The 27,840-nt window shown below is 39.6% G+C and overlaps 1 protein-coding gene across 1 annotated transcript in view; it reads right to left on the reverse strand.

Annotated features, from left to right (window-relative positions):
* Positions 1-23,251: 23,251 nt before the first annotated feature.
* The window catches only part of Ten-a (Teneurin-a transmembrane protein), a 475,834-nt gene continuing 471,245 nt past the window's right edge, over positions 23,252-27,840 (reverse strand). The window contains 1 exon segment of the mRNA XM_080281215.1: positions 23,252-23,530. Coding sequence (XP_080137341.1) covers positions 23,252-23,530 — 279 coding nt within the window.

Raw genomic sequence — 27,840 nt, forward strand, 5'->3', positions numbered from 1 at the left:
TGAATTCAAAATTTTAACATTATTATGTGCATATCCCAATACTGTCCTTCCAGCACTGTAACAATGCAATTCAGTCCTCAGCTTCTTCTACTAACATAACTTTATCGAACAAAGATACTTAGCTCCATAACTGCTGGGGTTTTTAATGCTAAGTACTCTGCCTGGTATGAAAAGATGAAGACAGCCACTGAGGCCTTGAATATTGCAGCACAGTTTAATAACATGCACACTCAACCGCACCTCCATCATAAACCTACATCACATACCAAGCACACTGTTCCCTCTCTTCCCTAGACATTACATTTTGTTCACTTGCATTTACCCATCACCACCTAGTGGATGGAACCCAAACTCTCTTCATATCACCTTCCTATCACTATCACCACAGGACTACACTTAACCTTGAACATCGCTGAAAAAGTACACAAAAGAAAGCAGACTGGATAAAATCGAGGGATGAAACAGAACACTTCAGCACACTAAACACATTCACCACGAACAATGACATAATTCTACAAACACATTTAGCAAAAGACTGAATGGTATCAGCAACTTAAACCTGAAAACTCTGAAGACCACACAGCATTCAGGTACTAACAAACATTAGCAACTACTCATACGCACACTGTTGCATTCTCAACATTTGTAAACATGGAACAATCAATGTTCTTGTGTAAAATGTAGGACAGCTCCCATTAACTCGCATAGAGTCAACCTTGTCTATATATGAGACGGCTGATGAGAATAGTGTCAGCATCATATATCCATGTTTTGATCCTCCCACAATTTTGGGCTGGTCATAAGGACCATGAAAGTCAGAAACATGGGTTGCAACTTCTGCTAGCCCACCTGATACCACCTGACCCCAATAGGCCCAAGATGTAGGCCTCGGTACCATTGTTTCACCAAATACCGTATTTAATGTAACCAAACATAGTAAGCAATTTATAACATGCCTAATATATAAAGCACTATAAGTGATAAAGCACTCGACAGAGTGCATTACACAGCAACATTTAAAAAAAAAAAAAAAAAAAAAAAAAAAAAGGGCTTAGTGGTAACAACAGGACTATGCACGACCACTCTCTTGGCTAAGCTCGGCTGCCAAGGTCCCATGACCGTGACCATCTAAACAGCATGGGAACTCCACACTGGTATGTATAAGATTTTCTTTCTTCTTATTTAGGCCAAAACACACCTTTTTATAAAATGAACAAAACATCAAATTTGCAGACCTTGGTATGTTTCATATAGGTATACGCAGCCTGTTGCCAAGGTCACATGACCTATACAGTGCAGGAGCCTCAAAAAGGTTTTGAGGTCACATTATTCTCTTGTTTCTTGGACCAAAGCACACTTATAGCCACGAACTCCAAAACTGATTTTTTACTGACCTAGGGATGTCTCAGTGATGAAGCCAGCCGACCCTCTACGAGTTAAAGGACGAATTGACAGAGTTTAAGTTGTATAATTTGCTTATGACACCCAAATTTCAGAAATTACTAATACGAATACTAAGTGTTATAAGGTTAGGTTTGTTGAAACCATTATTGGCATCAAACTGGGGGCAAAGGTCAATTTGGACCCAGAACCCATTCGTCCCAAGTTGTTCTGGTTAGGTTAGATTAAATTAGGTTAGGTTAGTAGGGTCTGAACAACTGGTAACGGATTGGTCTTGAGGCTGAATCAACCTGAAAGCCCAACATAGCAAGGGGCCAATTGCCACAGTATGTGTGTGCAAAACTGATGAGGTCGTACAATTAATATCTTTAATGTAAAAAAATTTAATACAATATTTTCAAAATCCATCACTAATATAACGGCTACAGTTTACTGGGATATTTACAACTGCAAATTTAATGCAAGGGAGCCGATCCTACATTTTCACCTCAAATTAAACGAGAACAACACCCTTCTCCATACGACTCATAACACTATTCTGCAAACCATCCAAGATAATGGAATGCCCAATTCTTAAGGTCACGTCTTATTTCCCCCTCGCTCCCTCACACCCATTTAAGAGAACTCCAGTCCACAACATTGTACATACTGTACTACCCAACAACCACAACATGCATCTGACCTAATCAACTCTGAATGACCTGCACAACTTACACTAATTGTAGCAGACATAGGCCTTTGATGTCATCCACTGACAAACTAATCACCAAAATCTACCACAGAAACACAGAGAACCAAAACAACTGCTGGCATACCAATTACATATCTAGTAGACAAGCACATGCCACATGTCATTACACACAAAACTTCCTTAAAACTTCCTTAACCGAGCTTTAATGGGATCCATTCATCCACACTTTTCAATCTCTACATGCATGAGATTCCTACATCCAAACTGCCCACAACACTGCCTCACATGCAGATGACATTACTATAACAACTTTACATCACACTGCAAACATAGCCTGCACACCACACAATGCAACAAAACTGCCTCAACGCATTTCAAGTATGGATCAAAGACAATAGGTTGATGATCACTCCAGCCAAATCCACTACTGCAATCATCACCAGCTCCTATCATAAACACAGGTACACTCCTAATATAATCGTGCAACATACACCCTCCACTAAGATCCTTTGAGCAACATGACAATGGCTTCAACATCAGACCATACACAAGAGACATCAAGAGGCAGTGCACCCCAGACTACCCACTAGAGGCAATTAAGGAAACAGATTTTGAACTAAAAGAAACTCCCTACTCTACATATGGTACAATCAATGATGTCCTTTCCGTCTCTCTACTTTACAAACTATACATCTGATCAATCATGTTCTATCCTTCCCTGGCATGGACTTTTAACACCCACTACATCTTGAAGACCATAAAGATCAAAACACTGCACATCACTGGCTGCACCAATACCACTCCCATCTTGTTATGAGGCACACAATTCTATACGGCAACCTATGCTAACACACCATACAAACATTCCAGCAGCATTCCAACTCCAGACACTAACAACACCAACAATGAGGAAACACCTGATACCATTTCATGCACAGGGCATTACAGCATCTAGATTAGGGCATTATGCTACAACCCTCCTCCCAATATCCACTCATCAGAGGTACCCTTTAACTGAGTTGATCAAGTTCACCTAGTTAGGCTCATCTCATGACATCTAGCCCTCCTCAGTTACTTACTTAGATTTGGGTTGGGTGGAGTCACAGATGAAATGCCCTCTTACAGAATTGGCCGAAACAACTTTACCCACATTATAGAGCACCACACAACACATGCCACACTAAGACACAGTCACAGCATCAGTGATGCAAGGAACCTATGGGACGACCCCTTTGGGGAAGTTCCTTTATCTGCGGTTGATGGGTAGCATAACCAGGGTTGTGCAACAGCAAAAACTTACTCTTCTAACCTCCCTTCTCCTCCAACCTGTTAGCTAATAAATTTGCTTTATGTTTGTTAAGTGGTTGCAAGTGTCACATCATATTTGATATTTAGGGAAAAGGTGGAGGAGAATAAGGGTATAGTAAACTATCCATCATTTAGTCCTCTACGGGACTTTCTCAAACCTACCCCTTCTGACATATCTTTCCGGCTGATTTATGTTCGTGAGGTGGTTAGTAGGGGTTGAACATGAATGTAAAGCAGAGATGTGTATTATGAGGGTGATATGCGGTGTCTGGATGTTTAGGTTACTGACAGTATATCCAGCTATTAATTATAAAATAAGACGAACTGTCAGAAATAAACTGAAAAGACACGTCTGAGTTATTAAAAAGGATGGTATAATTCATGGAAAGAAAGGAAATGGAGGCAGGTGTTCTGATAACGGGAGACACCAACCCATGTCAACCACCGTCACTTCACATTAACCTCCAGAGAACTCTACATTCAGTTGATAAGTACAAGTTACCTAAATACTGTAACTTACTGTAACCTCAAAGAAATCAGAACTCATTAACAATGAAGTTGGCAGCAGGTGAAGGTATGATAAACTGTCACTTCACATACTAATCACCAGGCTACAGGATGCTTAAGTTCACCCCTCCACTGAGACTGCACAAACAACACATGCAACCTGAAAGTAAAGACCCTCCAATAATACCGTGATCATAGGGAAATGTACTTATATATGAACAAAAGACAAGAGCATTTCACCTTTCCTCAAAACTGATCTCACACACACACACACACACACACACACACACACACACACACACACACACACACACAACCTACCCCAGGCACTACCTGTGACTTAAGGATCATGACAAAATCAAAGTATTATCAACAATGAGTACAAACACATGGCCAAAATTAAGCAATTTATCATTCCCCTATCAACTTGCTATTGAGCTGCTCATCCCTGTCTCTCAAGCACAGAACATAAGTATCACATGCAAACACTTTTCGTATATATAGGATACGGTAACCAACATCTTCAGTCTGAGTTTTGTTTCATCATTGCTACTTCATGTTTTTAATGATTTTAGGAGGAGAGACTTTTCCAAAATGGGAGTGATATAACAGTCACTGACCTCTTTACTACAATATGTATCCAAAATGGGAGAGCGATATAGCAGTCACGGACCTCTTTACTAAAATATGTATCCAAAATCAAAAATAAAATTATCTGGAGGTAACAACGATAAACTATTTAAAACTCTTTCTTTTATCATGGTAATGCTGAAATGCTAAAAATAAAGAGGAGGATGAACATTAAACTCCTACATTCATGCATAACTAGAAAACGTAATGGAAATATAAATACAAAATCAAACTATTTATAAAGTATGGAAGGGGAGAATGGCGGTAGGAAACAATCCCTTGAATGCTATGCCATGTCAATTTTTAAGCCTGCTACCTTCATCCATCAATCAGCTTATTCTGAACGCTCCAAGTTGAATAAAATCAATGAGAGGCTGAAGAATGTAATGAATGCAGGAAACCACCGGAGTGAAGAGACAAGCCTTGCTATGGACTAACTCCTTTTGTTCCTCTGATTTCCTTATATCTCAGCAACAGAAAGATAAATGATGTATATTCCAATTTCCACTCAGTTATCACCGGCGTGCCACAAGGATCGCTGTGTACTCCAACCCTACTCCTGATCCACGTTAATGATCTCATATCTGTCACCCATAATCCCATGCATACCTATGCAGATGACTTTACACTTCCCAGTTCAATCACACTTACACACCCATTCACAGTTTAATATCTCTACTCACAACTCAGTACAGCCATCTCCATAAATCACGATTTAGCTAGGATCGCTGAATGGGGACAAAATAGCACATTTAATGATAGTAAAACTAAATATATACAATTTACTAATAGACAGATATTGCCAGACTCCTATATAACTTTCAGTGCTACTAATATTCCTGACTCGAAAAGTATTGACATTCTTGGTGTTTCACTTAATGCCCACAGCTGGACCTCTTATGTCAGATCACTTGCAAAAACTGCCTCATAGAAACTACTGTACAGAGTTCGTAGCTTCTTCACTGACGAGCAGTTAGCTATAGTTTACGAGTCATGTGCGCTCTCAGAATACTGCTCACCCTTGTGGAATGGATGTGGAAAGGAAAAAACAACTAGACAGAATTCAGAACAAAGCAGTTAGAATTATTAATAATCCTGCTATTACAAATAAACTACCGCCCCTAAGGAATGTTGCCTCCCTTGCATTATTTCAGATACTTTTATGACAAATGCTCAGACGAAGTTCTATCCATTCTGCCACCTCTCCATGCTTCCTCTAGTGCTGCATGGGCATCTGGCAGCACTCACGACTGGACTATTGCAGTGCTATATTGAACTCCCGCTTACCAGAAATCTTTTATTCCCCGAACTGCATCACTTTGGAACTCTCTTCCCCAGAGTTGTTTCCCCCCAAACTTCAACCTACAGGTGTTCAAGTCCAACTGTTACAGATTTTTTATGAATGGAGGACACCTGTAATCCGTTCTGTAAAAATAAAAAAAATCCAGACGATTTTATTCAACCCTCAAAACACCTTGTAGTGAAGGAGAAATGGTATATACCGAACCTCCAGTTCGAAAAACCATCTTTAAGCTGCATAAAATCATCTGGGGATAGGAAGAAAATATGAAGGAATGGGTTGACCTCTCAGAGTCTGCATATTTAGTACACCCTACTTCTCAAGAACAACAGGGATGAGAAATATCATAAATAGGAGCCGGAAAACATGAAGCAGGAAAAATGGTTCATCATCCTATTTCCATAATTGGCTTGGATTTAAAAGACGAATAGAAACAGGAAGTATGCTAGGAGAAACATTTCATCATTCTATTTCATATAACAACTTTAATGGGAAAAATCCAGAATACAAGAAGCAAGCATGAAGTATGTGAAATACCAAAACACCCAGTTACTGATCATTTACTGTTCAATCCCATAGGCAGACTCATCCATACTTTTTAACCCTTACGGCAGGGATAGCTTACTCAGTTCCAAATGACAAGACTTTATTCAGCAGACATTATATAAATTACTTTATCCCATGCTGACAATTCTGATGTCAGACGTTATCAGCTCATATAGCCTAAATTACTTCTCCCAGATACAGGTCACGCGGTTTATTCCACCGACCTTAATTAAATCATTCTATTTCTGATAATTTTATTCACCTGACCTTGTATAAACATTATTTCAAATGGTCCGACTATTCAGTAGGAACCAGAAGCCTTGTTAATCATTTCTATCAGATATTTTACTCTTGCTACTTCAGACAATTTTATTCCACCGGGATACAAGTGATACGGCTTAATTTTTTTTTTTTTTTAAATAAGTGTTCAAGCTAAATATAATCGTCTGGTGGTAGCTAAAAAAAAAAAAAGAAAAAAAAAAAAAGAAAGGCATCTTGGTTAAGCGGGGAAAACATTGGTACCATGAGCCCTTTACTGGTGCCGAGAACTCTAGTAGGTTGATTCCACGTCCTCAGACCTTTAAAATGAGTGTAGCCCTTCAGCCTGGGGAGGTATTTTGGGATTTAATCCGTCAGCCCCTTCAATCCGGTATTCTTGCGATTTCCAAACGTTCCTATTCAATTAATGAAATCGCTGCATTATTAATGGAGTTATGATAATTCTCCCTTCCCAAACAATACCGAATAAAATTCAGGAAGAATAAAATGAAATGTCTGACCACGATTTCTTATACTGGATCGAACTGAAATATGCCTCACCACGATTTCTTAAACTGGATTTTTTCCTTGTGGTTTCTATGACTTACACGTGGCTACAGCTGTCTGGCATTAGTTGGGATGGAGTACTAGAGCTGCAACAACGCAAGGAAGCCCGTGTATGCCTTACAGATGCCGAGACTGCCTCCGTGGAAATCTTCTGGCATTAACTCATTAAAATACTAAAGCTGCAACAACAAGAATGTTTTTATTTATCACGCAGAACAATCTTATCAAGAAATTAAGCAAAACAATACCAGCAAGGACTTGCCGACAAAAAACTGTTGACAACGGGCAAAGATGGCGGCGGTGGCGGTTTAAATGCCGGATGTGTCTGCAGACCACTGCCTCCCAATTTCCACCATCCGCTGTACGTGTGGCTACCTCTTTAATACCCACTTGATCTGAACGTTCTGTAGATTTACCTGGAGACCGAAGTGCGATGGAACACAAGGTAAAAAGACTAATGAACCATGGCTTGGAGGGTTGGGCAACGCTGCACCCGGACACCTCGGGTTCTCGAGGTACACTGGGTCTGGGTAAACAACTTCAAGCCAAGGAATGAGGAAATCCACTGGCTGCTTGTTCCTGCCGATACCTTACAAGATGCCCGAATTCTCCTCTAAAATCTTAAGTTTCCTCCTTGCTCATCAAAACATTAATAGGGATATTAATGGAATCAAAATTACGAAGGACATAATTTGTTGTCGAAAATTCGATACAAATGAAATGTAAATAGCCAGCCACACCTTGCACCGCCTCCTGAAGACCAGAGTTGCCATTTGAACATTTACGTAGCTACAGTAGAGAGCGGTATTTCCATCTAGCTACAGTTTATTACGAATTTTTACTAACTTCTAGCAATCATTACTTGCATCTTAACGGTTTTTCCCCCAGATATTTTGTGCTTAGCGAGTGTCTAACACGTTTATAGAGCAAGTTTAACGGCCTTAGTAAATCCGTACTTGGCAACTCTATTAAAGCCTTGTTACCAGAAAATGGAAACTGGAGGGAGGAAAGGAGGGAGGGAGGGAGGAAATAAGGAAATGGTGGACTCTGAGGAGGGGAAGGAGACAAGGGAAGCGCTTTCATTACCAAATTCACGATGAAATCCCTGTCGTAACTATGATGAATGAGGTGGAGGCAGGACAGTGTGAAAGGGCCGCAGATTAACTCAAACTCACGATTAAATCCCTGTATTAACTATGAATTATCTTCGCAGGAAGGAAGAAGGGAAGTTTCAATTATCAAACTACCAGTTCACTTTCGTAGTTTAAGATTTTACTTTTGCTGGAAGGTGGGAACTTATGTGTGTGTATATATATATATATATATATATATATATATATATATATATATATATAAAATCCTGTCGTGGATAAGATTTGGTATTGCTTATTTCCTTCAGGGAGGGTCAGTTGTTCAGAATCTTTCCGTGACTTGTTTAGCCTCGGAGAAAAATGATGGTATGATTATTACATCGCTTACTGGATGCTGGAGAAGGACGCATGCGGTGGAACTGATAGGGCTCTAGTGTTCTAACCACTAGTCCTTTAAATTCATCTGACAACCTCTTTTGGCTCAGCTAATGATCAGGTGTAGTCAGACGAGTATACATTTGGCCAATAACCAAGGAGACTCATTTCTACCTCATATCTAAGCCTCATCGAATTTCACGACTTAACATTCAAGCTGTGGGAGTGACTGGGCCGTGAGATATAAAATACTTTATAATCAGTCCTATTAGTGGCTATTCCACACTTCTCTTGTTGTCGTGTGACCTCTACTGTACATCCCTTCAGGGCGGTCATGTTCTACTGCTTTATTCCTGCTGCCTACGGACGATTTTATTTAACTTGGCAAGGTCTGACAGCAACGGGTAGTGAAGGCCATATCAAACTCCTACACATCACTCTCCTAAAATGAATAAAAGCGTTTGCAGGAATAGAATAAGTGCGCCATCGGACTGAAGGGATGGGACGAACCTGACCCACATTCTCGTCCTGTTGTAGCTATTTCACGAGTCAGTAGAGGAAAAATAAGCTATAGCATAAGGTAAACCCATTCAGTCTGATTACCTATTTTATTTCTATCCCCAGACGACTTTAACTTGGGAATTAACTGTAATAATGAAGTGCTTTTGAACATGATGGCTGTACTAATCCCTTCCCAATCGACAGTAAGAGAGAGAGAGAGAGAGAGAGAGAGAGAGAGAGAGAGAGAGAGTTTCCATCAAGCTGAAAACAATCGTCTAGAGGTAGGAAAAATAAAAATTAGCCTTGATCTTAAAACTTACTGGTACCGATAATATCCAATTCAACATGAAACACAACTACCAGCACAATCTTAAAGAATGTCGTTCAGTGAAGACAGAACCTACCTTTACTTTTGGTCCTGAGCTGATAGAAGTGTACTTCATATACCACCCTTGTAACCTGTGCATTAATTGTCGTATACAGAGTTACACGTTCACCCACCATTCAAACTAGTATTGCCCTTTCAACGCACTGAGGCTTGTAGTCGAGATTCTGAGACCAGATATTTAAATTAACCGCAGCCACCTGCCCTACGCAATAGTACATTTAACATCCAACCAACCCTCAGGATGAAACCCTCATGGGCCACATCCACGAGTGACTTAACTCACTGACCACCAGGCTTCTAGAAATGGAAATGGGCACGGGATTAATACACTACATCAGTAGCCTACACAACACTAAGGTCCACTTCTGATCCCCCCCCCCCCATGCATGAGAACTGTTCAAAAAGGTCAAAGCTCTGATGTGTGACAGGGAAGTGCACATGCATCACATCAGTTTAAAATAATTAGAGAAATTCCCAATGCTTACCTGCATTAGTATCATTCCATAGTAGGCATATTTGGGTCACTGCAGGACTGGACCTTCTCTTCAGAGGGAGAGTGATTGCCAGATTTAACCCATTATTGTATATGCTGAAGAAGTTGGTGTGTTAGGTGTGTCTGCAGGAAGAGTGATGCATGTGAAAGCAAATGCTGTACTGGCTACATCAGTGTGTCTGTCTGTCATCAGTAAACCAACAAGGTGTAAGTCAGATATTTATTATACAAAAGAAAATTAGAAAACAGAAAGATATGTACTTTGTTCAACAGAAATACATATAAGAAAGGTAATTTTAAAAATCATATTAATTTGGTTGAACAACTTCAATAATAAAATGAAATTAGGAAATGAATTTGACAGCATTTTGGCTTAACAGATACCAAAAGCAAAATAAAATGTGCACAAACTTCAATAACAAAGTTGCCCAAGTCTAACCTATTAGCTATTAGCCTGTTCCATCCAGTCCTAGCAAATCTTCGAATCTCTTCATCTTGTTTTCAGTCAACCTTCTTCTCCCTCCGTCTCTGGGTTGCCAGTTACCCTGGTTGTCCATCTATCTTAAAATATAAAGTAATATTATAACGTACTCTAGGATAAAAAGGTTTACTGAAAACCCACCATTAGAAAATAATTCCTTTTATTTGATAGAAACACTTTCATTTATAAACAGCCATTACAATCGATCATACGAATCTGACAGGTTGGGCTCGAAAAAGGGGGCCTAAACCAACGCCTGCCTCTACGGTTGCATTTCAAGTCCTCTTTACAAGGGCTTTCGACAATACAGGCAAGTGGATTTATCCCGGTTTTTCCCCAGCACTGTTACAGACCTAATCAAAGCAGACATAGGGATGCAGAGGAGTGAAGAAAGACAAGTGCTTGAGTGCGTTAGCGCGTTTATATTTGTGAGTTTGCCAGTTTCCGAACATTTGTGAACTGTGTAAAGTGTGTTGAAGTGGTTTTGCGAGTATTCGTGAGATACCGGCGCAAGTTTGGCTTGTGTTCATCTGATCTGAATGTATTTGTGAAAGTTGGTGTGCTTCTGTGTCAGTTTGTGGATATTTCTGTAGTACCTGTATGTGTTTATGTAAATCTATGTTGGTTATTTCTGTGTTGTGAATGCTGGCATGTTTGTGAATGTCATTGAGTTTGGATTGCGTTTTCGAATTTGTGCAACTGTCCGGTGAGGGTATGTAATCCACAGATATTTGTGTGTTGTGCAAAATAATTCAATTGCTTCATGAGGAAAATTAGAAAATGGTGTGAGGTAAAAAGAAAATAATAAAACATTAAAGTATTACCTGAAACAAGACATAAATGGGTCTTAAGCTTCCTGATAAGGAATGTGGAAAATAAGCAAAATCTGTGTTGTAATTTAATGCTATGTACAGAATGTGGAGGGAAAAAAAAAAAAAAGCCAAGTAATAAAACCATGCTAAAGATGAACTAATATCACAAAGTAATCTGTAGAAAGAAAAAAAATCAAACAAAATCTGTTAACAGGTTTGCACTGGAGAAAATATCAGCTGCAAAAAATCCATGAAAGTGGGTTTGTTAAGACACAGGAAAAAAAAAAAAAAAAAAACTAAGGCAAGAATGCGTCCATAAAAATTTGTATTTCTGTGGAAAGAAAGTATGTGTGGCAAGAATGAAATGTTTGTCAAGGAAAAGAACATCCATATGATAAAAGAAAAAAAGTCTGTTAAGGCGAAGCAAGCAAGCAAAAAGGGTCGTATGAGAAGCTATGTTAATGAGTGAAACAGGAGAAAGGAAATTCCATACACACAACATAATGGGAATGGGGAAAAGGATAGGCTACTAAAGGATCATACTCTGGTGGGTGTAGGAGGCTCAATGGCATTTCTTCCTTAAAACCCCTCAATACGACATGTTTTTAACTGAATCCTTGCTACTACCACTTCTTATTCAACTTAGTAAAAGCTTTTCAAACTGGAAGGGTTAAATTTATTCTTAACCCCTCTATGGTTAAATATTATCTTCATTAACACCTACATTCAAAGGAGTTAATAATATCCCCTGGTAGTAGAAACAACTTACAGACTTAACCGCACAGAAGAGGTAAACCAGTATATTTCTACACATTGCACATTAAAATCCCCTTACGCAATTTGCTACATTTTAAAAGGTCCAAAACCTGTGTGAATGCGATTAGCACAACATATTAATGGCATAATAATAATAATGTAACCCTTATAAAATGTGAAAAATGTAAACTATTTCTGCTACTGACAGTTTCATTCAGCTTTGTTGTGGTCCTTCGCCATCTGAAAACAAATATGAGTAACATGCAAGAGAATACAGAAGGCTACTTTATCAGAAAAGACAAATACCATACACAAGAATTTCAATGTGTTATATGCAGAATAAGTCGCCAAGGCAGTGGCGCCACAATGCCTCCTACGCCTACAGGGATACGAGCCTGTGACATCCATCAGTCCACATCTAAGTGACACCATAAAAACGTTATCACAACTACGGCAATTGAAACTCGGCGTGAATGAGTGACTTAATAAAAAGAAAGCGATATTTTTTCAGTATTATGGTTGATGCCTAAGCTATGGGAGGGAGCTGGTGGGGGGGGGGGGGATTGTTTTGCTAATTCTTGCTTAACTTCTTTCAGCCAAGTTTTCTTATACAGCTACGTACGCAATGCATTCCATTCTATAAATATATACAGTGGGGAGTTGAGGAAGAGTGACAGGACATCAAACGCTAAGTTATTTACAACCTTTGAGTGAAACCTCAATCACTGGTTTCATCAGTGCTATATAGCTTATTTACAGAGATCACATATAGTACATTAAATAAATGCAGAAAATGGCTTAGTTATCTTTTTCTTTTTTATTTATTTTGCAAGAAATATATGAATCTGTGTACAATACAGACATAAGCAGCAAATCTTTGGCAAATTCATACAAACTTAGCTTAACCATGTGGAAAATAAGACTTCAGGTGAAATATATCAGAAACACATCCATGCTCAGTCCTGCTCTGATAACATGCCTATGGTAGTTATTAGTAGTCGCTTGTAATTACATTAAACTGCTTGTAATTCAGCACAAACCAAACACAAGCACCGGTTGGGATGGAATATGTATCGTTAGGCTGTCAGTGGAGGCAGGAGAGGGCGTGGAAGAGAAATATTAAAAGTAGTTATAGGAATAGTAGTAGTAGGTGTAGTAATAGTCCTACTAGGTGTAACAAGAGGAAAAAGTTATAAAGGCAGTTGAAGAACATGATACAGGGTGCAGCAAGGCAAGATGGCAATGGTTTCCTGGTTCTTATGATAAAGCCTAGTTGAAAAAGTTGACACCAAGTTTCAAACAGGCCCAGGGGAACGACACGTGTAAATATAAAAACATATTATTATTTATCATTATTATTATTACATTAGTCACTGCACTCATCTGGGGGGAGTCGGACATATTATTTGTGGAAACACTTTTATGGTGAGAACATTACAGCCACTTTAAAAATTCATAAACGTGGCTCTGACGTACCTGCTTGGTGGGAACTTCAAACCACGAGATCAAAGTGACTGGCCTCATCAATAGCACAGAATGACACAGAAAATTAATGTTAGCTTGAAATTCAGTTTCTACATGCTTAAAACGGTGACTAGCTTGACATTTAAGGATATGATAGCTATATGTATGATTCTCTGTGTATTTGTGTGTACATTTGGTTGGCTGTGTCTCGTGGTTACATACATACAAGAAACATTTGCAGTTCATAAATATTACCTTTTCAAAGTAAGTCTGCTTAGCTGGTAGTGACCTAAGAAATAGTTGCACTTCATAATTATTTGTTTTTGAAAATAAATCTCCTTAGCGAGTTGCTGTTAGTATTTACTGCATTAGGTTTTGAACAGTAAGTCTGCTTAGTTTGTGTGTACCTTGTAACTTTTCATTCAGTCTTAAATACTACGGCATATTCAAGGTTCATCCGTACATGGGTTCAAAATTACATCCTCAATACGAGATGCGTCGAGTGGGAACAGCTTCCTTAACTAACTTACAGGCTACAATGAAAGTATTGTTAACCGTTATTGTGTGAGGGGTTCTTGGCTACGGATGGTACTGAATGAGGTCTAAACTGGCAAAAAGTTCTTTTTATCAAGTGGGAAAAAGGAATGAGTTTCCTGTGACATTCACAGTCATATTCATCAACCCTTCAGTCAGAGGATACCATTTATATACCGCTCCCATAAGAATATAATTAAATATGACATCTGACTGAAGGTGTGAAAACTTTAAATGGCAAAGATGTTACGAATCCCCTTATTTCTGACAGTTATCTGTGAGTTTCATGAGTCAAGTGTATCTGGCTGATCTACCTCACAGCTGAATGCATAAACTGGGATATAGTACTGAAAATCCGTCTCAATTTGACCCAGTTCAGGCACTCTAATTTGTATTTTTATCCAGACATATAATCAGTTCCATCCTGGTTTTATTGATCCTGTTGGCAAATTTTTAGTATGCCAACTGAATAAACCTCTGTGAAATTTTGTCACTTCCATCCATCCATCATCCAATCCTACATTGCCCCATGAGGAGCGTAGAAGCCCGGGGATAAGCAGCTGGTCCCGGTATTTAAGATTAGAGTGAAACCAGAAAAAAATAAATAAATAAAAATAAAAGCTTAAAGTCTCTCGGTCCAGTAAGCTAATTCTATCTGATTTTGATCTGATAATCCAGTCCTGCCCCAGCTCCAGAATACATCCCATAACGTGCCACGCACGCTGAACAAACTAATGCTCACAACTGTTCCATTAAGAGACCATCAGAAATTTCGGATCTACGTACACCTTTGCACTCTCAGTTTTCAGAATATGGCCATTAAGAGACAGCTGGAGGGGAGTGTAACTTGAAGAGAGGGTGGACTGTATTCTGGGTAGCACTGGAGGTTTTGTAGCACCTCTTCCTCAGCTGTTTATTTTGCTTAATACCACTAGCATTCTCTTTTTCATACTGACACAGTTTCCATCAATAACATAAAGGAGGATAATGAGGTGAAATGGGGTTGAATAAAGTGCTATGGAAGAGGTGTCAAAATCTCCAATGCCACTCAGTATGCAACCGCAAGTGCAAGAGATATATATTGCAGTTTTTCTAGGTGGGTGAATATTTGAGCTAAATGAGGATTGTTGAATGATGGAGAAAGAAAATAATTCATCCATTTACACTCTATGTACAACTTGAGTTAATGAAAAAAAAAAAGGGGGGGGAGGGAGGGGGATAATTCATTTACACTGCTATATGTACAAATAGAGAATGTAAAAAATGCGTAAACTTAATAGCACCTGGTGCCTTTCTCTCGTGATTCACACAACCGATGCTTTGCTAATGGCCGACACACAAGCAGGGAATGTCTCAACTTCTTCAGCCTGATGATTTCATTCTATCTTGTTCTTACTACCACGAGACGATATTGTTTAACTTTGGGGAAATCACTTGCAGCCAGCACTGGCATGCAATATTTAACAATTAATTTTTCTTGCAGTTAAGGTGATTAAGAGTTTTCAGTTCTATAATTCAATCCTTCAGTGCTCCATATGGAGCACGGAGGCCTGGTGCTGTGCTACTTGGGTGAGAGTGATAACTCAATATTCCCCCCCCCATGATATCTGCATTAAACCCCAACCTTCTCTCAGACTGAAACCCTTATGGGCCACTCACATTGAAACCCTTATTGGCCAAATCCAGCTGGGTTGCACCAGATAATATAAAACTGTCATTAAACTCCTCCACAACGATCTCTCTCACTGAAATCCTTAACCCGTAAACTGCTGAACGCTTCTGACACCTTTACTCTGGTGCGGTTATGTTGGTAAAAAATCGACTCCCAAGAAAACAGTATTAATAAATATATTTCAGCCTCTTTTAAATGGTACAGCACACCTATTCCCCAAGTATTACTGTTCTACTCCCCAGCATTTCCATGTAGTGACACTCCAAAGTTATTCCTTGGTGCGAATGGCAACCACACCCAACTGCAACGAGAGGAAGGTGAGATGATAGGGAGGGGTGGACAGGGGATAATGGCTTTGTTTTCATGAAGACGGTGCGTGTACTGTACAGTAGACTCTCCAATAGTCATCATGACAAGTCAGCTGGCTTGCTTTCGTTATGCAATTTTTCTGTTACCAAAATAGTACAGCAACTGCCTGGTATAAAGGGCGCGCGCGCGCACACACACACACACATATATATATATATATATATATATATATATATATATATATATATATACACACACACATACACAGTATTGCTTTTCTTCAAGTAGTGAGGGTGCTGTATGCTGCCCGAGACAGTATTACCATTGTGCAAAATATCAGGACTACCTCCCGCACGATTTCTGTGGGACAAATTTGAAAATCGGGCTTTTAAGACCCATACAACAGTCCCCCTCCCCCCAAGCTACTCAAGAGGCGTACTGCAGTTTATGGGCTAATTATTCACATCCAGTTGGTGTACCTTAACCCATTAGATCACAAGGCAATAGAACATTTCCATCGAACTCCTCCACAATGAATGGGCTTCCCAAACCGAAGTAAAACACAGCAAATATCAGAAAGACATCACTGGGCTTATGGGATTAATAAACCACACTGCAAATATCCCTCCAAAAATACTTAACAGGTAAACGCCAAACTGAATTCTCTGAGCCAACTCAATAGCACTAAACATTTTTGTGACATTCATCTTTTCATAATTCTTGTAATCTTTTTGTACCTTTAATTTCCACGGACTTACGACAAAACTTCACCCATTGGCAAAGTCTCATAATGTTATATTTGCCTTGCGAGTTCATTTTTTTTTTTTTTTTTTTTGCTCTCCTTCAGTCTCGTGGCTTCTTGTTCAACTCAAGACACCATCACAAGATTTTCGGCTCAAAGACTTTCTAAACTGGAGTGGTTAGATATACTCTTCACTAATCTCTCACAAGCAAGCAAAGCTGATCAACGGTTGTCAGATGTCTGAAGCCTAAACTGCAAAGAGAACTCATTGAATGTGCCATAAATTGCAAAGTAATTTCCTCATAAGAGTTGTAAACTGCAAAGTGATTTCCACATCAGACTGTAATTAAACGTGAATTCCTTGTACAACGTATAAACTGGAAAGCGAATTCACTTCAAGACATTTGTAAACTGCTTAGTGATTCCGGCCTTAGAATTTCTCATATATACCATATCCTCTTCCACATGAAATTATCCAGGTCTATGAACTCAGAACCTGTACAATCACAATAAAAATAAACAATCTTAGAAATGAATCTACGGTGACATTATTTCATTCCTGCACACTCCAGAGAATTTTAATCCGTTTAGGGAAAATCTCTTACAGTAGGAATTAACATCTTCACTCTGGTAATATAGTTCTACTCTTATTCTTGTTACCTTCAGATAACTTTATTCAGCTTAGGAGACTTTTCAAATCAGAGGGGTTAGATACTGCCTTCAATAACTCAATTCACTATTAGGGTGCTCTCCTAAGGTGGATAAAATCACCTAGTACAGCAACAATGATATACAAAGCACTTCACCAGACTAAAAGGTTAATGGAGACAGTTTTCTTCACTACACGGGCCTGTTCTCTGAACAAAGTCTGGTGGTAGCAAGAATGAAATGAAAAGGTAGCCATCGTAGAAACTAGATTAATAAATCATGCTGTATTAAAAGATAATGACTGTGGAGTTATATCAGTCTCAAAAAACAGTGACAAAGAAAATTAGGCCTCAACGGGTATACTGGGAAAATATCTACCCACAAATTCCAACATGGCTCAGGATACTCAATTCACAAAACCCTGTAATAACTATGATTTCTGAAAGGACACCAGATATAAGATTCTACACTCACCTTTCCTGGCCCTTCTGCCAAACAAAATAATTAACCAGTTTTGTTATTGTACCTTTTATCTTTCATTCCTAAATACTGCTTTTGAAAAAACAGATAACATGGGCAAATTCTGCACACTATTTGTTGCTCCTGCAAAAACAGTACTATAATGACAGTGAAATTATTTTGTCTGTAAATCCTGGCCTTGATTACACTTGACATACCACCTCATCATCACAGTACATGGAGTGGTTTTACAGGACCCTCGACTCCATAGTGCCAGCCTCTAGGGCAGGACGTGACAACCAAAGTGACTGGAAGTATGTGTTGACAGGAGAGGTTTTGTTCGATCATGCACAAAAATGCTTCATAAAGCAAAGACAATAGCCTATTAATCATAAATAAAAATGTGTACTTTACTGTATAAGTTAATTAAACATAAAATAAACTTATATCACCAAAGGTTATGCCTCATGGAATTCATGAAGCCACATGTAAAATAAAATGTGGAAACTTCATTTTAAAATACCAGTAAAGCAATTCGGAAAATTTTTAGAAATAACTATTTTAAATAGTTAAAAGATCAGAAACTCCTAATTAAAGAAGTTATAATACTGTGAAGAAATAATTTTAAATGTCTGTTCTTCTACCAAAGAAAATTGTTACATTTTGAACACTGATCTAAGATGCAAATAAAGTGCAGCCCTTCCGTGTTTCAAAGTTAAGCAAAGAAAGGACCAAATTATAAAAATAATGAACAAAATACCCCAAATTATTCAGAGTTTTGAACTGGGTATTAAGACTAGTTAACACCATGAGTTACAAAACATGATGGAGGAAAAAAGACCGGCAAATTAAAAAATCATCCGTTTTTGGATGGGAAATTCACCAACCTAATTAATCTAACGTGGTCACCTGTGCACACCCATGCTTCAAAACTTCCATACTTGGGTAGGAAATTCTATTAATCTATTGCCAGATGCCTTATCCCGTAAGGGGTGGCCACAAACAAATCGCCTCCATGTCGCCCTGTCCCCCGCCTCCACCCCCCATATACCTCTCCACTCCATCCCTTCATCTCATCCTCAGTCCTCCCTCCCCCCGCTCCATTTCACTCACATACATTCTCCTCATAAGTCTCTCATTCTCAACATGTCCGAATAACCTCAATGTATTTCCCCTCATGCTTTCTCTAACATCCACATCCACACCACAATGCTCCTACACTTCATTTGTCAGTCTCTCTCTCCATGTATCTCCACATGCTCCTCTCAAACAACTCATTTCCAAAGCTCTCACTCTTGAATTATGTCCTTCCAACAAGGTCCACACTTCACTTTCATATGTTGACCTGGTATCACAATACTATCAAGGAATGACTCCTACTTCCATACTCACTTCCCTATTTCTTATTAATGCTTTCAAAGAACCAGCTACCTTTCTTCCTTGCTGTACCCTTTGAAGCACCTGTTCCTCCAACTTCTATCCTAACCCATCACACTATCCAAGTACTTAAATGCACTCACATTTTCCATTTCCTCATCATCCAACCTCATTGTATATTCAATGCCTTCATTTCTAAGACCGTAACTTTACTATTCCCCACATTCACCTTTAGATTACATTTCTTACACTCCCAAACACCCACCACGCCTTGCAGTTTCCATTCGTGTTTATTTAACAATACAGTATCATCTGCAAACAACAATATAGGAAGTTTCCAAACACTGCCCTCTCTCATTAGGGCTGCTCCAACATCCACTGCTCTACCTTGTACTTTTTATAACCCCATCCATATACAGATTGAACAACCATGAAGAAATGAGACATCCCTGTTTCAATCTAACATTCAGACAGAAAAACTCACTCATCACCATCCACAAGCACTGTAGCCTTAGCACCCTCATATATACTCTTCACAGCATTCAATAACTTCTCATCCTACCATATACTTTGCCTCTTACACTAAGAAGGCAAATGCCCCTAAGAATACAACACACTTCTTTTTCCCCTTTTCCTTCGTACAGGCGAATAATTATACCTTACTTCCAATCCTCCAGGACTCTACCTTCCTCCCAGACCAATCTGCACATCTTCCATGTCCAGTTTCCCACTAACTCTACCCCATGCTTTTATCACTTCACCATACACACTCCATTAATTCCTGGGGCTTTCCCCCTTTTAACTTTTTTTCATTGCTTCCACCCTACTGATTTCTTCCTCCCCTCTCACCACTCTCCTTCTCTCATCCACTAATACTCGCCTTACTTTCATTCTCTAAGGGTAACAGTTCCTTAAAAGTGTTCTCTCCATCTGCTCACTTTTTCTCCCTTCTCCACTATCAATCCACCATTTTTATCTTTCACTCCCCCACTAACTTCTGTATCACTCTAACTCCATCTCCTTCCAGAACATTTTCTTACATTCCCTCCACTTTACACTCGAATTTCTTCCAAATTCCCCATCCACTCTCTTCACACTAATCATTTCACCTCTCTCTTCCTCTCTACATGTAACTCTCTCTTCCGTCTCTCAACTTCCTCTATGCCCCTGCTTCCCATTCCCTCACTATATACTTTCTGCACCACACTTGCCTCACCTCTTCATTCCACCATGTTGTTCCTTGCACTCCCCTTCTTCTCTTCACCCCACACACCACCTTACATGCTGCACAAGAGATCTATGAAAATCTTGCACGCACCTTCCACCTCGCCTCCACCATCTGCTCCATATCATATTTACCCAATCGCTTGTCCTCTTGTCTAATATTCTGCCTCTTTTCCATCCTCTTGCAACCTTTCTACCTGCAATTTCACCACCACCAAGTGGTGGTCAGGAAGCTAAAACTCCCCCATCCTCTGTATGTTCTTGCATCCATTATATATTCACATTGTCATCCACACACACATTATCAGTCATGGCCTTCCATTCATTCAGTTCACCACCCACTCATCTCATCACTCACCACTTATTCCTGAGGATCATTTTGTGCCTAAACAGGTTGTCGGCTATCACCAACCACCTCCCCGCATAAATGCCCATTACAGCACTGCCTTTCTCATCCACTTCTGCAGGCACACTCCACTCACCAACCACTCCATCCACCTTCACATTCCCCACTTTTCCATTCATAACTCCAATCAAATACACTCATTCCTCTCAAACTATTCCATGCATGTATCCACATTTGCCCAGAACTCCTTCTTTCACTCTGCTTGAACAATCTTGCACTGGTGCATACACACACACACAATCACCCATGTACTGTATGTATTCCCACTTTCAATCTTACCCACACAATCCTTGAATCGATTCATACTTTTATATTCTCTATCCATCTCTTGCACGCAACATTACTTGCATCCTCTCTTGCCCGCTCATTCTCACCTACTCCCACATATACCCAACCATACTCTTACCTCTCCATTTAGTCTCAGTTCATTCACGCATGTCCACTTTTGCACCCTCAAGCACCTGGACAATAGCTCTCTCACTTGCACCTGATCATTTGCACCTCTTACATCCCATTTTGCAAACCGTACCATGTCCTTTGTCCGGTCCTTGGTCATCACCTGTTGGTCTATCCTGATCCGAGGCTTTTGTTTGTATTTTTAATTGTTTTCCGGGGAGGAAAATTCACCAAGGTAATTAATCTAGCACAGTCAACTGTGCACACTCGTGCTTCAAAACTGTTCCTGTTGACTGTTCTTAATGCTGTATATAGCACCTGGCAACGATTAGTAATGAGGTGTGAAAATGTTCTTAATGCTGTAAACAGCACCTGGAAATGATTAGTAACAAGGTGTGGAAATTATGTAGGAATTTGGGCAACTGTACAACAGTGAAAAGGTTAGGTGACAGGATGGGTTAGGTAGGCAAAAGCCTAAAGGATAAGGCCAAAAGTGATATACGATAATAACTGGGAAAGGGAGCAAAAAAGTGTGATGAATGGAAGGAAGTGGGTGGCAAGTGGGGATGATTAGAAGGGATGGAAGAGGGTGATTGTATGTGGTAGAGAAGGATGATACGTAGAGGTAATCTGAGAGGGGTGGGTGAGGATGCGTGGGAAGAAGGGATGGTAAAGTGAGAATCAGGCAGGTAAGATTAATGTGCTGCACTGTCAGTGTGTACAAGTGTCACCAAGGAAGTCACATCCCCTCCTGGATCCACCTTTACTGCAAAAAAAATAAATAAAAATAAAAATAACACAAAAATTAACACAGACTGAAGTCTCCCATGTCCCAATCACACTACTGCCAGAAGCTGTGGAGATACTGTAATGTGGGGAGACAGGTGGCCATGGAGGTACCTTTGCCACAGGGAATAATGCTACCTGCCACAGATATCTACACAGACGATGTAAATCTATTGTATGCACATGTATATATGAAGTGACGACGTGAAAAAGCTCTTTGATATCGAGGGGGGGGGGGTGTAGTGAGGGGATGAGAGGCCAGCTGGACGCCGCGCCGCTAACACTAATAATTCGTTCCCCAGGTTCAGCGGTGGCAAGTGTCATGTCGTCAAGGAGGCCACTTGGGCAGCCAGGCATGTGACAACCACACCTGCCTAGCCTACCTGACCTCACATCGTCGCCTCGTCCTTCTCGCCTCTCGTCTGCACCAACATCTTCCATCTTCATTGTTGATCGAAACCTTATGTCTCAATGCTTACACGCATCAAGTAATGTATGAGTTTGTTAATTGTGAGTAACATTCGTGTTTGGGTTTAACACACATACACGTGTGTGTGTGTATATATATATATATATATATATATATATATATATATATATATGAGTTTTCAAGTAGCTAGAGCACAATGAGTGACATAGCACATTATAAGCTCACTGTCCAAATCACCACTGTTGCACCACCACCACTCTGACACATCATGTCTGTCCTGTCTCAGTTTCTTTGCTACATAATATCGGACGTTAGGGTGAAAAACTGTTGTCTTTCTCGTGGAACTCAAATCACATTCACAAAACAACACACTGATATATATTATGGAAGTTTGTTTGTTTGTTTTTTTACTTATCAGAACGTCCACATTAGATTAGAAAAGAACGTCTCTGTGTTTTCGTAGGTATTTAAGAAGAAAATGGGGACCTCACTAAGGCAGGTCAACTCAGGTAAGGTCCCTTCCCAATCCATCCATCCTGCCCTGCCCTGTAATTCCCAACAGCTCCATCTGGCAGGAAACTCGGTCGGACGAAATTAATTGAGTTCACAAGCACATTCACCATCCAGTGAGCCTTCTTCGTTAGGAGTGGAGGGCTAAGGAGGCAGGGTGGGGTGGAAGGAAAGAGGGATTGGAGGCAGCTAGCAAAGACCTCGCCACCACTTCCGACAGCGATGGGACCTCCTGCGCGTCTTTGAGTTCCTCCTAGTTCTCTTTGTGTCCTTGAAGAATCGGACGTTGGTTGGGTCATCCAATAGGGCTGGGTAGGTCTCTGGAGGGTGCAGGTAGCGGGCCGTGTAGCTACTGACAGAGCCACGGGATAGAAGCTCCTCAGACTCACTGGATGACCAGTCCATGGTTCCTGGCAGACCAGAGTCAAGGCGGTCTTTCTCCTCAGTCCATGCTCGCCGGATTGCAATCTGGAGGAAATAAGAGAACAGTGATAAATAAAGAGCAAGGCTCAAGATGAAATGGAAGTACTGGAAGATGGCCAGAATAAGTGATAATGATGAACTAAAGAAGACTAAGAAAACGGAGAAGATCGTGAAGAAACACGAGGAATATAACGACTGGGAAATGAAGAAATGAAAACTGATAAAACAAAGAAGTCATCATGAAGCAGAGAAATATATATGCAGTAAAGGCAGACCAAACAATATGGTGTAAAAGTGATCAAAGACTATCAACTTAAACACTTACAACACACAACGAAAGAGAAAAATAAACACTTATTAGAAGTACAGAAGACTGACTGAAGACAGGAAAATACACAAGACAGGACGAACAAGAACACTCACAGAGAGGTGGTTCAGTCGGTAGAGAGTTGGCCTGCAGTCCTACCGGACCCAAGTTCAAATCCCCACTGGGGCAGAGAACAGTTTAAGGATTTGAATTCCATAAAAGCAGACTTTACCAACACCCCCACTAATACCAATATACCAGTCCTGTATAAGACAGTCCTAGCATGTATTCAGTATGGACTGTGGGTGTTAGTGCCAAAGTGGTGACATGTAGAGGTGCAAGGTATGTAGGAGGGCTATTGGGCCTTTGAAGCAGGCTGATAAGCCTATGCCCAGAGTCGCACACACACGCACACACTATATATATATATAAAACATAACTCTGCCAAGGTTGCATCAACACCCTTTCATGTTTTCCTGAATCTAATCTTGACCTCTGACCTGTTTTGCAAATGATGATCCTCAAGCATTATTCCACGTTTGGTACAATTCCATCCAACAATTTTTACAAACTGCTGCTAAAAGACAAATCGAGCTAAAAACATAACCTCCTTGCTGGAGGCATTTCAACGACACAGCCAGGAATGCAAACTTTCACCAGGGCAACACTGTCTGCACTTTTATGCCATATGATCCCGACCTTAACAGTCTTAACTCCAAACTGCTCCCCAGATAGTTTTCAATCAGTCTTCAAAATTTTCCCATGATAATGCTAACATACACTGAGACAGACAGACAGGCAACAGAGAGGAAGGGAAGATATGAAATCAAGTAAAAAACAGCCTCCTTCATGGTGGTATATATATATATATATATATACACATACACACACACACACTAAAAGAAGTGAATAAACTACATAACAGACTATGTAAGATTGGGAAATTAAAGAAAACTGATGGAGGATGACTATTGCCCACACAATAGTAACTCCAACAAGACTAAGCGTGAAAGGTATATGAGGACAAAGTAGCCACAAGGCTGTTCTGTCTAGGCCAGAAATTCCCCTGGAGATAAAGATGGTGATGATGATTATGAGGAGAAAGAGGATCCACCCACCGTAACCTGGATATCAATCAATATACCCCTTCTGCAACAATCCACTGGCAACACAATCTTTACCTTATTCTCTAAGCCCATCTACCCTGTTCTTCCCATCCATGTTGTTCAGTCACTAAACTACTCATTACTTTACTCCTCTAAAACCAACCAGCCATCCAGGCAATCTTTCAATTCATTCATCCATCCACCTCTGTAGCCAAACTTAAACCATGCATCACCAACTCCTTCACCTACACTCACTCCTACCCTCCAGTCAACCACCTTTCCCATTCAACAATCCACCTACACTCTTCCTATCTATCTATCTATAGCCCGACGCCCTAATTCTGCAAAGGGTGGCCGCAGACAAAATGCCTCAATGTCGCTCTGTCACCTATCTATCCTCTATGCACTGATCCACCTTCTCTGCCTATTTTCAACCACGAACAATAAATTCATTCGTTACTTTCATTTCACTATCCACTCACCCCACCCATCAAACATTCTTTCAATCCACCACCTACTGTACAGTACCGTGTTTCTGTCCATCCATTAATCCTCCCATCTAACTCACATTTCTCCCATTCATCAACCCATTCACACAGTCCTCAACATCCATCCCTCATCCATCCATCATCCACACAATTTTCAATATCCATCCCTCATCCATCCACACATCATCCAAACAATTTTTAACATCCACCTCTCATCCACACAATCTACAACTTATCCATTAACTTGCCTATTTTCCATTCATCAACCCATCTACACAATCTTCAATGTATGTACTGACCTACCTTTTGTGTGTATCTTCAACCTCTCACAATCACATCCTCGTCTCATCCATTACTTATCCTTTTTTCTATATATGAGGCAGATCCAGTAAAGTTTTCTGGGGGGTTGCCTATGCCTCTTTTCAAACTAGTGAGTGTTCGGCACCCCCTTTCCCTAAGGCAAGTTATGTTTGATACAATATTTTAGTATATTTTTTACCTGCTGAATCAAAATGAGTATGTCTGTGAAACTGGAACTGCCCACTAAGAATGCGTTATCATATCTATGAGTGAAAAATAATGGTCGGGAAAAGATGAAGTCTGTAAAGTAAGAAACAAAACAGTAAGAAAAGATGCAGTGCGTAAATGCAAATTAATAAACAGGTGCAGTCCAAGTATGCAAAGTAAGAAACATTATAGCCTGGAAAAGTTGCAGTCTACATATGCAGATAAACACTAGTCTGGGCCAATGACATGCCAATACGTGTTTAGTTGGCTAACCGATTTTTTCAAGGCTCAAATATGTGGCACAACAATTTGGTGAACAAGCCAGACATGCACAAGTATTCCCTCCAAAGGATGGGAAATAACCTATACGTTTTGTCTTTTATGCATGCTATTATTTTTCATATATAGTACTTTGATTTTACTTCGTATTTTTTATCCTTTAGTGGGTAATTATTGCGCTCCAGTCAGATTGAGCCGGTGAAGGTTTATATCCAAGGAGTGGTTGGGGTTAATTGGTCATGTAATGCTACTCAGGGATGAGTAAGGCTGGTCACTCTCATCTTAAATGTCGGGACCAACTGCCTAGCCCCGGGCTCCTACGCTCCTCATGGGGGAATGTAGGATTGGGTGATGGATGATTTTTTATCCCAGCAGGAAAAATATTCTTATGGTATGTGTACAATTTCATATATTTTCATAATATCATTTGTGAATATAAAAAACTTCTGGCAGTATAAACCAACATATGTGTTTCACACATACAATTATTTTTTTATACTTTGCTATTCTTTTGTTATTTTCCATCCCAGAGCTGAAATTTTTTATGATATACACCTTATTTCATGTATTTTGATAACATGACATAGCAAATAAACACAAATCTTAGGTGTGTGTAATAATACACCATCCCATCTTAAACGTCAGGACCAACATGCCTAGCCCCGGGCTCCTACACTTCTCACGGGGAATAGAATTGGATGACGGATGGATGGATGGATCTTTTTCATGCATACGGTGCTTCTAATTTCACCTTTTTTGGGGGGGTTAAATATCATCAGAGACCTGAAATTTCAAGGGAAGTGTGAAATTAGGTGTATTTTGCCATGTATCATGAAATATTAAATAAATAATTTTTTTGATGCATTTGCAACACTTTTTTTCAAAGCGTATGTTTCCCAGTTATTTATGGTCAAAACTGAATGAAATTTTCATATTACATGCAAAATGCTTTGTACATTACTATCACATTAAAAATGTGTGTGTGTGTGTGTGTATCTATCTATCTATCTATCTATATATATATATAAGGGAAGAGTGAAATTAGTCATATTTTGCCATGTATCATGAAATATTATATAAATAATTCTTTGATGTGTAAATGCACATTGTATTTTTTTAAAGCATTTGCAATACTTTTTTCTAAGCGCATATTTCCCAGTTATTTATGATCAAAATTGAATGAAATTTTCATACTATCTGCACAATGCTTTGTACGTTACTACCACATTAAAAAAAAAATTGTATGTGTGTATATATATATATATATATATATATATATATATATATATATATATGTAAAAAGGATGCTATATTACATAAAAGCAAAACAGTGTACAGGCGGTCTCCGTTTTATGAACGGTCAACTTAAGATTTATTTATTTTTTCTTAACGATGGCAGAAACCATACTTTTAAATTTGAATTTGGATCTTTTCCAGGGCTCTTGTGACTCTAAGCAGGGGCAGCGAGCTGAGTCCCAGTCTGTCTGGGCAGTTGCTAGTGTAAACAATCGATGCTCCAATACTCTACAGTGCATTGTGTTGCCAACGTTTTTAGGGAAACCCCCGGGATGTGTTGTTTTGTGCATCCATCAAGTCTATGAAACACCCATCTGTCTTTCCTGCTACAGGTGATAAGAAGAGAAGGCAATTGCTCAAGATGAAACTCAA

Source organism: Coenobita brevimanus, chromosome 88, assembly GCF_032717465.1.
Source record: "Coenobita brevimanus isolate Jiangsu-jjx chromosome 88, ASM3271746v2, whole genome shotgun sequence".
Classification (NCBI taxonomy): Eukaryota; Metazoa; Arthropoda; class Malacostraca; order Decapoda; family Coenobitidae; genus Coenobita; species Coenobita brevimanus.